Source organism: Ascaphus truei, unplaced genomic scaffold (genome assembly GCF_040206685.1).
Source record: "Ascaphus truei isolate aAscTru1 unplaced genomic scaffold, aAscTru1.hap1 HAP1_SCAFFOLD_3520, whole genome shotgun sequence".
Lineage (NCBI taxonomy): Eukaryota > Metazoa > Chordata > Amphibia > Anura > Ascaphidae > Ascaphus > Ascaphus truei.
The window spans coordinates 2,154-17,521 of NW_027456531.1; the positions used below are offsets into that span (position 1 = coordinate 2,154).

The 15,368-nt window shown below is 43.3% G+C and overlaps 1 protein-coding gene across 1 annotated transcript; it reads left to right on the forward strand.

Moving 5' to 3' along the window:
* The first annotated feature begins 5,786 nt into the window (after positions 1-5,786).
* Positions 5,787-15,248, forward strand: LOC142483673 (atypical kinase COQ8A, mitochondrial-like). The gene is made up of 3 exons (XM_075583687.1): positions 5,787-5,936; positions 13,632-13,717; positions 14,325-15,248. Exons 1-3 carry the CDS (start codon positions 5,828-5,830, stop codon positions 14,475-14,477), a joined length of 348 nt encoding a protein of 115 aa, XP_075439802.1. The 5' UTR covers positions 5,787-5,827; the 3' UTR covers positions 14,478-15,248.
* Positions 15,249-15,368: the final 120 nt, after the last annotated feature.

A 15,368-nucleotide genomic window follows, 5' to 3' on the forward strand; every position in this document is an offset into this window, starting at 1 on the left:
AGGAGCAAGCAGTGCATTTCCCTGGTAACCGTGAAAGGCAGGGGCTGCACATTAGTCCCATAACCTAACACTTTGCAGTCTGGTCATTTCGGAGGCCTGTCTGTGTAGTCCTTTTTGTGTCTCTGTCTTCTGTTACTCCCCCACTTTATTTTTTTTTTTTTTTTTGTATATTTTTTATTTTTTTTAGCCCTTATCCTGCATGATGGGATCTGTTTGGGCTTGTGGATATCTCTGGTAATGATCCAACTGGTGGAATTAAGTGGACACACAAAGGATTCTTGTGCTTGAAAGCTGTGCCTAGATTACAAATGTTTAGGCGTAGCCCTGGATGAAGATATATATATTTTTTCGTTTGACAGTTTGTGTGCCAGCAAATCATTATTCTTTCTTTCCGTTCCTGCTACGTAAACAATCTTGTGATGCAAAGAAGAAAAGCAAGCGCAAACTATTCACTTGTGATAATAGTGTATAAAACAAAGTGCAATAAAAAAACACACACACATTTGATCAATTTTGTGTGTGTGTGTCAAATAAGATTAAAACAGTCAATGTACTGCAAATACCGTACTATTTGTTCAATTATTTTAACATCACATTTTTTTTTTATGCGAGTACATAAAGAAAGCTATGTATGGTCACAAGTGACAGTGCAAGGCTACCAGGGTATGAAAAATAAAACGCAATATATAGTACTTGTCCAAACAATAAATATACACTGTGTACAAAAATATAAGGTATCTCACTCGCATACAATAGAATAGGGACAAGCCTGTAGAGAATATCTGACAGCAGTTCTCAGGAATAGAATCTCCAAATATGTAAAAAGAAAGAAAGCAGAAACCGGTGCAATTCTGTTTTATGATTAAAATAATGTATAAGAGGTGAAAATACGCTCGCTCCCACATTTGCAATTAAAAAAAAAAGTGCTTGTCGACTGTAAAAGTGCGAGACCAGGTAAGGAAGGGGTGCAAATCGATACAGGTGATGAGACGTCAATTACTCGACTGAATTTGCGCATCCAATTACTCGGCAGTTTGCGCATCCAAAACCTTGCGTGTTTAACTCTCAAAAAATTTTCATGAGGTGTTGAAGCTCATGAAGGGTTTTGGATGCGCAAACTGACTTCTATTTAGTGGAGGAATTGACGTCTTGTTGTTTGGACCCCCCCTGCCTAGTCCGGTCTCGCACTGTGACGATGACATTCTGCAGCGGAATTGCAGGTGCCGAGCGTGCAGGAAGGAGCCTAGCGGGTTACCCAGCTTCCCCCCTCACTTCGTCTACAAGCACTTATTTTATTGCCAATGTGGGAGTGTATTTTCACCCCATATACACTTTTTTAAAAAAAAATTTTTTTTTTTTTTTTTTTTTTTTTTTTAAATGCAAAAAATACAATAGCGCCGTCTTTTTTTTTTTTTTTTTTGCTTTCTTTCATTTACATATTCGGAGATTCTATTCCGTCAGACCTGAGAACCGAAATCGGTTAGAGATTCTCTCTACAGGCTTCGCTTCTTGTAACTAGTCGATTTGCATGTGAGTGGGATACCTTTATATTTTTGTACACTGTATATTTTGTTTGGACAAGTTGCACTATATATATATATATATATATATATATATATATATATATATATATATATATATATATATATATATATATTAGTTTTATCATTCCCTGTGAGGCTCACACTTTGTGCGGTGGCAAATGACAATCTTAAGGGGGTTTTTTTCAAAGCAAATTACACGAATGACACCGCCCCCACATATCTTGTGTGACCTTCGTTCTGCTCAGAAAGCAATTCACTTTGAAAAGCATTTTTTTTTTTAATCTCTTATCTGTTTAGGAATTTGTTAAATGCTCCCAGATATATATATATTTTTTTTCCCACTGGCACCTTGACAATAACGGGGAATTTGTTTTGATACTAGAGTACTATTAATGGTTATATTGCTTTGTTAAACAGTGTAGGCATTGCATTATTACCTTGCTTAGAACAGGCAATCTGTTTCCCGGCTTGAAACATACCTGTGCTGCATGAATGAACTATGAAGTAAGGCTACATGTAGCAAGGCCTATATTCTCACCAAAACAGATCACTGGGGTGGGGTGGTAGTTTTTAGGGAAGGACCTGTTAACCCATTGGTGGGCAACAAGCTGCCCTCTGGGCCTCTCCTCTCCAGTGCAGGAGGAGTGGGGATGGTGTGTATCTTGTTCCCGCTCTAGGACATTTGGTCGTTGCTATTTTGCCACGCACCGCCACCAGAGCCTGCCACTTCTCCGCCAAGTGTAAGCCACTAAGCCCTTACCCTAAAACCCCCAACGACTAAAAACCCTTAAATGAAACCCCCCACCCTAAACCATAAAAAAATTACCTTTGACGCGGCTGGCAGATCTTCGGTGTCAGCGGGTCCGTTGAAACCGGGAAACGGGCGCAACCCAATTTCCATGCCGTCATCTTTCTGCTGCCTAATGACCAATGCTAATCACGAATTCACAGTGTAAGGAGAGGCGTGGAACAGTACTGTATAGGTAGATCATGTTGCTTACCACAGTGTTAACCACAGGATCTGGCGTCTCATTGCATTTTGCAGTATCCACACATTGTTTCTATGCCCAATTCCACCAATTGAGCGAATTGCTACGCAGTATGCTTCATTTCTTTCCAAATATGTACACGCACCTCTTCTGTATCCTCCTGATTTGACCCACAGCTGCGGACGAGGAAAGGGACCCCCAACCTCAGGTGGTTTACTTAAACTTGTTAACGGTCTGCATAAATTGCTCATTGTTTATAGGAAGCTTGGACGTCAGCATTTGCAGTAGGCGTGAAGATGTATCATTGCTGCTTTCATTTTCTACTGCACAAACCATCCTGACCATTTTACACAATAGGGACATTAGTAATCTGTTGTGACACAATTCCGGTGCTGAAGAGCTTGCAGTCTACATACAATCCATAGCATTGTTCATCTAATAAAAAATTACAGAAGTAATCCAAGGCAAGTGTTTTTTTTGGTTTTTTTTGGGGTTATCAAATCCTTATGATTGAGTTTTGCCAGGATGTACTGGAGGTCGAGCAGTCGTATTGGTCCTGAAGTGTAGATTTGTTTTAAGTTGTCGCCTTTTAGACGATCAAGTGCTCTTTATAGATTAAGTTTTATAGTGTATATGGCTTTGACGGCCTCACAGGTGTTTCCTGAAAGTGATATGGTCAACTCACAGGTTACAATATCAGTTCTGTTAGGCTAAAACTCTAGAGGATATTCCCGGGTGCTGAGGCTGAGCGTTCTTGCACTTTTTAATCTGATATTTGGCCTTTTTTTTTAAATTTTTATTATATACAAAGGATTTTTTATTTTATTTGTAGGAGTGTAATCGCACACCTTCCAGACACAATGCTTACAATGGGTATTTCATAGCCCCCTCCAATCAGCTGACATCAAGCAGAATCCAAGAATTTGGCTAATTTTCTTATCCTATCTAAACCAGTATTGAGGAGCATGTTGTGATGAGAAGAAAGTTGACCAGCGGGGGCCCGTTCATTGTATATCATGGGAGCCCCCAGGTAGTGTCTGCCATGCTAGACAACGGTGAGGCAGGATCAATGTTTATGTCAACGAAGATTGCTTTATCTGTTGCTTGTGAGCACCTTGCTGTATCCTCCCACCTACCTGGCATGGTTGCCCCTGATCTATAAGGTTACTTAGAACTTATATTCAATTCTAAATCGTTGCTCTGTAGGTTGGCATAACTTTGGAATCCACCATCATGAGTTGTTCATAGACCAAGTGCACAGAGCTCTAAAAAAAAAAAAAAATTTTAAAAACCCCCCAGGTCTCCAAGTGTAGACCCCACTTGCAAGTTGGACCAGCCTGCTGAAATGAATCTGCGCTTTTCGGTCAATGCGACTTTGTTAGAACTTTGAACTGCATTATAAATCTAGTTCAATGTATAATTTTAAATTGAATGTCCCGTGCATTACATAGATAATGTACAAACATTTATACTGTAGGTTTCATAAATGAATGACTGGCGTGCTTTTTAAGGAGGAGGATAGAGGCAAGGTGAGAGGTTGGCAAAGGGAAGCGGCACGGAAAATGAGTCGGATGTAATAATTATATTAATGTCACGGGAGACCAGCACTTTTAACACCTTTTTAATACCCGGATCCTTTGAGCAAAGCAAGAGATAAAATAAATTGTGATTTATTTACAGAATGAACACACACTGCTTAGCTTACAAAAACAACGAAAATACACTTACTGGAACGGGGTAAAACGAAATATCTTTTTTCCAAAACGAGATGTTGCAAAACAGTCTGTAGGAGCAATTTCCCAGGAGCGGGAGTTGCTTGCGAAAAGAGCCTGAAACAGTCCTCGGTCAGCAGCGCAATTTGCCACTGCTGTGTAACTCCGCCGGAACTGCTTCTTTCTTTCTGTTCCCGTAGTATTGGATCTTGGAACCTTAGTTCTTACGAACTCTTGAAGCTTAGCTGAATCTTAGGTGAATCTGTTACATCATGATTCTCATTCCTGATGGGCTGCACGGGTTCTTATAGGGTTAACATTCCTATACCTAACTAGCGCAGCCTATCTCTCCGTGGGAATATTTCTGTCTCCGTGGGAATATTTCTGTCCCCCTATCAGAGTTGCCAATACTTTGCAAACTGGGCAGAGGGGGCTTCTCATTCTGCTATGGGCATGTGCGATTTTTGCACCTTTGCCGCTTAGCATATGAGACCCTGCCTCTTTTTACCCGGTGCCGCTCAGTCTGGGCAGGATGGCTTATTGAAGAGGTTTTTTTTTTTTTCTTTCCCCCTCCTTGCTAATAAATGGTTTAAAACTTCCATATCCTGGATTGCCTTTGAAGCTTAGAGGGCAGAGTAGCCACTCGGTCTCCCATGCAAATGGATTTTTACCCATACTGAACATTACTGTAACATAAACATATAACTCTCGCTACCTTATACCTTGTGGGAGATGCACTGAACCCCACACTGGGTTCTAGGGGTTTAGGCATATACCAGGGACCTTTTTGAATGTAATTCAATTCCCTGCCCGGTCTTACTGTTCTGGTCTGTGCTGAAGCAGGGAGATTTGGCGGTGAGCTGCAAACTGTTTTCTAGGGAGGATTTTTTGCGGTGGTCTATGTTCCTCATGGCCTCAGAAATCGGGGGGATTCCCGAGTACACGTTTCTTGGTAACCCGCAACTTCTACCCAAACACACCCTGATAACATTTTACTGTAAAATCACCCCTGAAACTCACGCCCTGCACATCTCCGCTGGTTGTCACTCCTGGAACAGTAAAAATACACATACAGTTTTACTCACCAAAACAGTGTTTCTGCCATGATTGGGTTGCAGAGCTGACCATTCACAATTCCCCAATCTGGCTCAGGAGCGCCCAGCCGGGCATAATACCTTTTTATTAGTGGCCTGGGTACCCACTCGCCGTCACAATTAATACTGCATTATTACGTATTGTCCGCTCCTGCAACCAAATGCTTTTAAAAATGTGTTCTAGGTCATAGCCTGTTCATGAATCTAATGGGATTTTCGAACGGTTGGTGTTTCAGAAGAACCTCTAAGATTGCAAGATCGGGGAGTTGTGGGGCTTCATGTTCCTATGTTCTCTCGTGGTGTGGTCTCTTGCATGGGGATAATTATTGTTGGGTATATATTGAGGGCAGCCTAGTGAGGAATGGGACGTGAAGGAAAGATTGGAAAGGGTGAATCCCTCTTCCCTGACGAGCTTACAATGTGCACTGATGTACGTGTAACACTTGCACTGATCGCTCTATTTTTGACACCCAGGTAAAAAGTCCGTGATGGACACCAGCCCCTTCCTATCTGAAGCAAACGCGGAGAGGATTGTGAGAACCCTGTGCAAGGTTCGGGGAGCTGCACTGAAGCTGGGCCAAATGCTGAGTATTCAAGGTAAGTCCATCAAGGGTGCGGTCTCCATATTGGGTGTATATAACCCCTTCACTGCCGATATTGCCTTCATTCATTGCAGAAGAAAGGGTTTAAAGTCTTCCCATCTTCTAAGCACTACATGTGCTACGTAGGGGAACCTCGCCCATATTGTGGTTATAAATGCATTTCTAACTTTATCTTTCTCCTTTGGCAAGTTTTGAAGGCTTAGAAAAAGGCCCCTATTCTACTTACAGCTCATCCCCATTATAACGCTGTGCTTGGGGTCCAAAGAATCACATTGCGTTATAAGTGGATCGCGTTAGAAATAATGTACAATTGTATGCATTGTACAATAAAGTATTATAAGATACCAATAATAGTGTTAAGTATTCATACGAAAATTGGGAGCCACGCTTGCATCGCGTTATAAGCGGATTCGCGTTGTAACAGGGTTGAGCTGTAATTTATTTGACCAGCTATTTTATCTCCAACCTTGCTATTGCTTTTTGTGTGCACTGGGTTAAGTTCTCCTGTGAGTAACACTGAAATTAGACCCTTAACCAATTAATTGAATGTGGTCTCTCTCTTTCCGGTGACCATAGAAGAGCAGTGGGCTTCTAGGACGTTGGTGGCGGTAAAGGGAAAGACCTGGGAGCTAAAATAAAAAGGGCATTGCCCAGCTACCAAAATATAATGTCGCCTCTCTGCTGCTTCCATAAAGGTATAACAAAGCCACGCAACAAGATTTATTCATTTCCTGGCAAAGACGCCACAATAAAGTGATTTTGCGTTTCTTAATTAAAAACGCGTTAAAAATACTTGGGCGATGATTCCTATAAATACTGGGAGGAAAATCCTCTTAATTTGACAATTTAATTTCATAATCTGGCCAGAATGTTTCCGATCGTGTTTGGCCTGATGCCTTTTGAAAATAGGCTTCATGAAAATCACAGTCCCTTTTCTTTCAGCTTTACAGCATGTTTTCATGACTGGCGATTTTCTCCTTGTGGTGACTGTTGCATGAAGTTGTGAAAGTGTTTGCTATAATAACGGTGTGCCAGAATTCTGTATCTTTTGGAGAAAGCCGAGTGGTTGTAGAGGGAATGTTGTATTTTTTTTATTTTTGTATGTGGTATGAATCTTTCCGTGTATACTGGCCCCATTGCCATCATGAATATAGATTATCGAATGTTAGGAACTACTGCATTAGTCATACATAGGTGGCTTTGTACTTTTGACCCCATATAAATCCTCTAATAAGAGTACACCTTGAATATGCAGAATGGTTTGGGGCATCTTACTGTACCTAACGTCATAGAATATGCATGACCGTGGTAAAGGGGATTTGAAGGTCTGAGTTTCAAGGAAGTACAGTGTAAATTAGGATTGTTATCTATGGAAAGCAGCATATATGCGGGCATATGATTACTATTTCCAGATACATCCAGGGTCAATATAGAGACGTTACTAGGGAACTTGACACTTAAAGTGCTGTCATTTTAACACACGGACATCTGTTGGGCTAAAAGAGGAGCTGGATTTTTTATTTATTTTTCCTTAACCAGCATGGGCAGTGAAAATGTGCAATTTAAATTCAGTCTGCCTGCTACAGTAGATATCTTATTATATATTTATGAAAGCACTGTATGCTTGTCTGCATCTTCCTGTGTCCCTAGGGGAAATCTCATTGGTCCCTTGGGCCGCCCGCCTCTCATTGGCCTGAGGCGGAGTGACGACACACACACACACACACACACACACACACTCACTGTTGCTTGGCCTCACTCTCCCCCGTCAGTTGGACCGCAGCTCACCTTCCACACTCCCCCCCATCTCTCCCGGTGCCCCTCACTCTCTCCCCCTTCCCCACCTCACCCAAATCCCCACGCTCCGCAACATCCCCAGCCGCACCATCACCCTCACTGTGCGCTGCTCCCCGAGAGGGGGAAGCGCGGCCCTCCTGCTCAGCAGCAAACTCCAGGCTCCTCCCCCCTCGCTCACAACGAGGAACGGAGGGGAAGCGCGACCCGGGCCTCCTGCACTCCCGCTCACGTGCGCCGGCTCCCGGACGGAGGGGAAGCGCGGCGCGGGCCTCCTGCCACTCTTGCCCCCCCCCTCCCTCCCGCTTCCCGAACTCACCTCCTGCCCCAGCCGCATGTCACGGGGTCAAGGTAAGTCACCCACCGTCTCCCACCCACGCACTGTCACCCAGTCACCCAGTCACCCACACACTCACCCACACACCCACCCAGTCACCCACACACCCACCCAGTCACCCAGTCACTTTCACCCAGTCACCCACTTTCACCCAGTCACCCACTTTCACCCAGTCACCCACTTTCACTCTGTCACCCACTTTCACTCTGTCACCCACTTTCACTCTGTCACCCACTTTCACTCTGTCACCCACTTTCACTCTGTCACCCACTTTCACTCTGTCACCCACTTTCACTCTGTCACCCACCCACTCAGTCACCCACCCACTCAGTCACCCACCCACTCAGTCACCCACCCACTCAGTCACCCACCCACTCAGTCACCCACCCACTCAGTCACCCACCCACTCAGTCACCCACCCACTCAGTCACCCACCCACTCAGTCACCCACCCACTCAGTCACCCACCCACTCAGTCACCCACCCACTCAGTCACCCACCCACTCAGTCACCCACCCACTCAGTCACCCACCCACTCAGTCACCCACCCACTCAGTCACCCACCCACTCAGTCACCCACCCACTCAGTCACCCACCCACTCAGTCACCCACCCACTCAGTCACCCACCCACTCAGTCACCCACCCACTCAGTCACCCACCCACTCAGTCACCCACCCACTCAGTCACCCACCCACTCAGTCACCCACCCACTCAGTCACCCACCCACTCAGTCACCCACCCACTCAGTCACCCACCCACTCAGTCACCCACCCACTCAGTCACCCACCCACTCAGTCACCCACCCACTCAGTCACCCACCCACTCAGTCACCCACCCACTCAGTCACCCACCCACTCAGTCACCCACCCACTCAGTCACCCACCCACTCAGTCACCCACCCACTCAGTCACCCACCCACTCAGTCACCCACCCACTCAGTCACCCACCCACTCAGTCACCCACCCACTCAGTCACCCACCCACTCAGTCACCCACCCACTCAGTCACCCACCCACTCAGTCACCCACCCACTCAGTCACCCACCCACTCAGTCACCCACCCACTCAGTCACCCACCCACTCAGTCACCCACCCACTCAGTCACCCACCCACTCAGTCACCCACCCACTCAGTCACCCACCCACTCAGTCACCCACCCACCCAGTCACCCACCCAGTCACCCACCCAGTCACCCACCCGCCCTGTGACACCAAACACTTTATTGGTATTCTGTTGCATAATATTGTCGTTGAGTGTCATCCCAATTCTTAATAAAAAATGATTTGTGCGCTGTAATGTGTTTGAAGTCAACAATTGGAGAAAATATACCATCAGGGCAAATGGTAGCGGTCTGGAGTTGGGTAATATATACTGTATTGATATGATGATATTGAGATTAATAACACGTAGAAGCTGGTGACTTGTAGAAAAACTTGCAGCAGCTATAAGACCGACCTGCCAGTGTAAATAGGCTGGATTTAACAACAAATTAAACATGCATGTTAAAACTAAATGCCTTCCATTTAATTGTTAAATAATTTAAATGCACATTTTCATAAATGTTACATTATTGGGGTGGTCTTCTGTTTTTGTGTTTTTTTTCCCTCTTCTATACAATAGATATTTATCACAATAAATATCATTGATATTCTTAATATAGTTATTAAGAAATGTTTTATTACCCAGCCCTAGGTCTCTCTAATCTGTATTTTTAATTGCCTGTCTTTGTGATTTTTCATCTTTTTTTCATCCCGACGACAGAGCTGTGATATTCTTCACCAGACGCACCTAGACCTACAGTATGCAGGATTTTAGCTTTCAGTAATCGTAATAGAAGAGTTGCCACTTTTATATGTTGGCTCCAACGTAAATGTCTATTTGTTGGGGTTATTCACTTAAATTTAACACCGGCAGCATTTTGACTTTTCTTTTAAACATTAGCAGTGTTGAATGGCTACACTTTTCTGGAGTTCTCAGTCTTTCCAGTTTTAGCACGACTACCAATCAAATTCCAGGGTCAACACCAAGTGTTTCAGAAGGTGCCAATCTTGCTGTGTCCTTGTTTTTGTGCCTAACCATTAATCAGTCTTTCGGTGCTTCCCTCACCCTGTATGCCCCACTACTTCAATTTGTCCTCCATTTGACATTGGACTGTATTCATGTTTATACATTTTCCACTGGGGAGGGGGGAGAGATGGCCAGTAGTGTTATAAATAGACCTGAAGCTAAATATTGCTAGCCTTAGCCATGGCACAAGAATTCTGTGATGAAGGCTGCCTGAAAGATTTGATTACAACAAAGACTGGACGCTGCGAGATGAACCTTTCATAAGAGTTTTTATAGCACCTGCTGGTGTTAGTTTGCTTGCCGTTGCCTCACTGTTTTACAGTTTGCCTGCACAGTTAGTGGCCGGTAACCCAACACTGTTGGTGTTGTGCTTGCCAAAAAGGTGACGGACCTTTCTATTTTTCAGCAGCCGGCATCCTATATTGGTCTAAAGCACTTTCTGCTTTTTCAGCAGGCGGTTGCTTACCAGTGCGCTGAAGTGAACAAACCTTTTCGTTACGCTGCCCATACTGTATAGGAGTATATTGAATAAATGAAGCAAAATGCTGCAAGGGGCCTTGCATCGCCTGCGTGCTCCAGTTGCAATAAAATAGTGACTCCGGGTGCAGGTTAAGTGGTTAACACCTTTTTTAAATGTGCAGTGCCAAGTATTTGTTACAAATAGTGTTTTTTTTATTACTTTGCAAAAAAAAAAATGAAAGTGAGTATTAAAGTTCTGAAAGCTTTCCTTATTGTTTTAGTTCGATTCGAAGCTCTGAAAGAGGGATGTTTGTACCACTTTAATAATAAGGCAGAAGCAAGGAATGATGGAACGAGCACTGTTATTACAGTGTGCCTGGTTAACCTTTTTAAACCAGATTTTTAAAATTTCTTGGCAGGCTGCCTTCGACCGCTCCTAATCGTGTAGGTTTGCATCAGGCCAGGTGTTGGCTGTGGCCTGCGATGTCCTAGGCCAGGTGTCTTTAACCTTTTCAAAGAAGATGAGATTTAAATTAAAAAAAAAAAAAATCTGTCCAAAATATTCAAAGCGCTGTAACACATGCATGAATATTACACCCCCACAAACACAATACATATACTATACACACACTAAAAGGTATATACTGTATAAGCATTAACTCCTGCACTATCCCACGCCGGGCCTCATGCCGGTGCGCGTCATCCACAGGCCCAGGATGGGATAGTGTAGGAGGCAAGCCAGCAGCTGGGGAAATGCCCGGTGACAACAAGAGGCCCGACCACCGCCGGCCCACAGCCACCGGCAGCACAGTGAGGGAGGCAGCAGGTTGCCTACCCCTGTCCTAGGCCCATGCTAAAACTTCGTTTTTGAGCATGAAAAAAATCTTGCAGCCAATCAAATGTTGGTTCTCCCAGATTGGAAGCTGGCAATCGACGCATTATTATTTTAATCTTTTTGTCTTGAAGTTAACATTGTAGAAGGCGGATTCTCCTCGTGATACGGTTTGGATAGGAGTAATGAGCTCTACAGCCAGTGACTATTGTCTCGTTTCTCTGCACATTGACCCAGAGACGCAGCTGACAATCATTGTACCATTTATTGCACGATATTTTTATCTGCTAATTTAGCATCATTTTGGGGCATATTGTCCAACAACGTAACTTCATTTTATTTTATCCCCCACTTTTTCCCTTCATCTTTATTCTGCATCATTCCCTTTAATGCCTTCCTTATTGCTGTGTATACATTTTAAAAAAATGTCCTTCATGCCTCTCATTTTGGCATGTTAAAATGTCAGTGTCTTGTTCTGTTTTGTCTTATGTGGAGCTGCACCTTTTTATGCACTGACAAATAAGTTCTGCTTTAAGGTTTGCAGATATCTCTAGACTAAATTGACAGATCCTTCCCTGGTGTACGTAGTGATCCAAGCTTTACTAGAAACACCAGTGTATAGTGGTGAACGCTGCCGGGTGCACTGTACAGGCCAGTGTGTTCCAACTTTTTCTTTTCGGAACAGTATGTTGTAAAATTTTGTGGACCCCCCAACCCTCTCTAATAGCGCGTCTGAGATCAGATGTATTGTAAGGAACACCAACCCTCTCTAATAGCGCGTCTGAGATCAGATGCATTGTAAGGAACCCCAACCCTCTCTAATAGCGCGTCTGAGATCAGATGTATTGTAAGGAACCCCAACCCTCTCTAATAGCGCGTCTGAGATGCATTGTAAATTCTTCTGTATTTGGTAAAACCTTTAAAGCTGCAGTTCAGGCAATATCCTGCATGTGTGTTTTTTTAATAAATCAGTTCTGTAGTAAGAAAAAATACTTTTAGCATTTTCTGTTTAAAAAACAACAACTTTGAAAGACCAATTTTCTTGTATTATATTTTAACAAGCATGCTTGTTCCTATAGCAACCATTTACATTCCCCATAGATGTTGCCAAACTTTGCCGATCAATAGACGGAGAACGAATTGACCGGCAGCTATGAAGTTCTTTAGGTAATTAGAGATTGCCCACATGAAACTATTGAAGTAAAAAAATAAATAAAATAAAAAAAGACTGAACTGCAGCTTTAAATGACCTGATAATTGCAGTGAACCCTTTTAGGGATGTCCTGTTAAAAAATGCTGGTATGGACAGGTTCAATTTTTGTATGTGCATCTTAGTGGCACAATCCAATGTTACAATTATTAGTTGCCATTGTAAAGAATAACATAAGACCTCAAACTGCATTTGTAGCACCTGTTACAAAACATCCGCTGGAGAACAGTGACACAGACCTTCAGAAAATGTTGTGCACATTTTAATATATCATGAACTAATAAGGCGACACTTGGACCATAGAATGCACATTATGGCCAGACATGCCAATGGGTTGTATGTTTTACATTATTGGATTATTTGTTCTAGTTCAATCTTTTGCCACAATTTCCTTTGCCTCTCATTTCTGTGCCTCTCCTTTCTTAATCTGTTTCATTTCTCTCCTTTTCATTCTCCATGTGCGGTGAGCTTTGGTATGTTTTAGACTCTCACTGTATCAGTGTTACTGTAGTTCTCTCAACACACGGGACACATTTTAATATATGCTCATGAACCGAGGTCCTGTCTGTCGTGCACCCGACCCAACAAGCCAAGTCTGCTGATCCGACAACTGGGTGTTTAAATGTCCCGCACAGGACCGCTACACCACCAAGACCGGCCGCTCCGACACGCCATCTTTAAATGTTCCACGGGACATTAAAATATCCAGTTGTCGGATCGGGTATGGCATAATTGGCTTGTCAGGTAGGGTACAGTAGCGGACATCGTGACGCAATGTCCCAGCGGCACAACGCCTGGTGGTGTTTTGGTCGAGGCCAAGTGGCTGCGGCTAAACGTCCTAGACCGCTCAGGAACTGCATACTTTGACGTGGGTTTTTACAGGGATTTTCTCTTCACATTATAGGCACACAGTAAATGAAACGCTGTTCTGAACTTGGGCCAATATAGTCAAACTTAAAGGACTGCCTGATCGTTTTTATTTTGCTTCTGTAGATGATGCCTTTATCAACCCACAGCTGCAGAAGGTCTTCGAGAGAGTGCGTCAGAGCGCTGACTTCATGCCCATAAAACAAATGATGGTGAGTAGCGGTCTCTTATCTCTCCCCCCCTTCCATGGTCACCAAGTGTATCACCAATAACCATAAAAAGGGTTTTGAGGCATTATTGCACATGGTCCATTATATCCGGAGGTAAACAGACATAAAGGTGTGTGAAAATCTGGTAATTTGTAGGACATCGAGCAGAACATAGTACATTTTTGTTTTTGTTTCCCCCCCCCCCCTTTTTTTTTTTTTTTTTCCCCCCTCTACATGGTCCTTTTCTGTTACTCCCATATGCAAATGGAAAAATATTAGATTATAACAATGATACGTCTTTATCACATGGAGTTGCTAAGCTTTAGCACTAGCTGCAAGTTAGTTTAACATTGACTGAATAGGTCACTTTTTAAGCACTTGTTCTAAAATGGTATTTATTTAGCGCGTGCCAAATACTTTACTTTTATATTAAATACCATTTTAGAACAAGCTTTAAAATAAGTGACCTAATAGTACAGGGAGTATTGCACAAATGCCTTTTTTTCCCCCTCCTTCAGTGGTGCAAAGATAGCCGGTTGTAGCACTGACGGGAGGTCGCCAGTACGCTCAATCCCATCTCTTCCTGTCTCTTCTCATCCATCTCGTGCAGAAAACATTAAATGGTGACTTGGGCCCCAACTGGAGAGAGAAGCTGGATTTCTTTGAAGAGCGTCCTTTTGCTGCTGCTTCCATTGGGCAGGTTCACCTGGCCCGTCTGAAGGACGGGAGGGAGGTGGCCATGAAAATCCAGGTTGGTGGTTAGGGCTTCAGCTGTAGACCGCTAGACAAATCATTCCGGACTGTGGCGTGGAACATACTTTGTTACTTGAATTATATTGCTATGTATAGACTGGTGTGATTTTACTGTGTGCGCTATGAATAGGGAAGTGGGGTGATGTTTTTTTGCTTCCCGTAATATGATCACATGCAATGTAGTCGGTTTTCCAGGGGCAACTCCTTTATTGCTAGAAACTCGTGCAACTTCTTATACGTGGCTAAATGTGCTCCTATTTTGTTTGTGCGATGCATTGCAAATAAACGAGGGAATTTGTATTGATAGGATGCATTGCAATGCAAACTTAGAGTGCTTCCTAGAAAACACTTGTATAGTTACTCACACATTGGGACTTATTCATTGAAACTGCGAGAATTAGACAGTGTATGTATGTGAAAACTGCGCAAAATTGCATTTTAGGCTGGCCATTTGGTTCTGGGTGTGACACTTAGGAAATTAGGTATTCATGATCGTATTGTTTGTAAAGCACCACCATATTCCGCAGTGCAGTACAATGGAGGAAAAATACCGCCAAATATTATGTGGTGTAAGAATCAAATGGTTGAAATTGTTGTATTTGTAAGGCCTTTTTCTGCACATGCAATTCTTATTTTGGAAACATATCGCAAAGTTGAGTATTTTGGGTGTAATATCAGGAAAGAGGGGTTTTCTTCCCTGTAATCCCGACCCTCGCCAGTCTGGAAAAGACCAGAAAGATGTAGTGGACTGCACACAATGCCTGAAAGTGTCTGTCTTGTAAATAAGGGTCACTGTGTCAAATGGCACATGGAAATTAGATTTATTTTTTTCCCATTTTGTTTGTAGCTAAATCTTTCCGTAGCTGTTAATGAATGCAGTGAAAACTCACAATTTTATCCG

Excerpts from the sequence above, each read along its gene's own strand:
- LOC142483673 (XM_075583687.1), top strand. The coding sequence starts at position 5,828 with ATGGACACCAGCCCCTTCCTATCTGAAGCAAACGCGGAGAGGATTGTG. Across the intron at positions 5,937-13,631 it reads CCAAATGCTGAGTATTCAAG|ATGATGCCTTTATCAACCCA; the intron begins GTAAGTCCATCA and ends TTGCTTCTGTAG. Across the intron at positions 13,718-14,324 it reads TGCCCATAAAACAAATGATG|AAAACATTAAATGGTGACTT; the intron begins GTGAGTAGCGGT and ends CATCTCGTGCAG.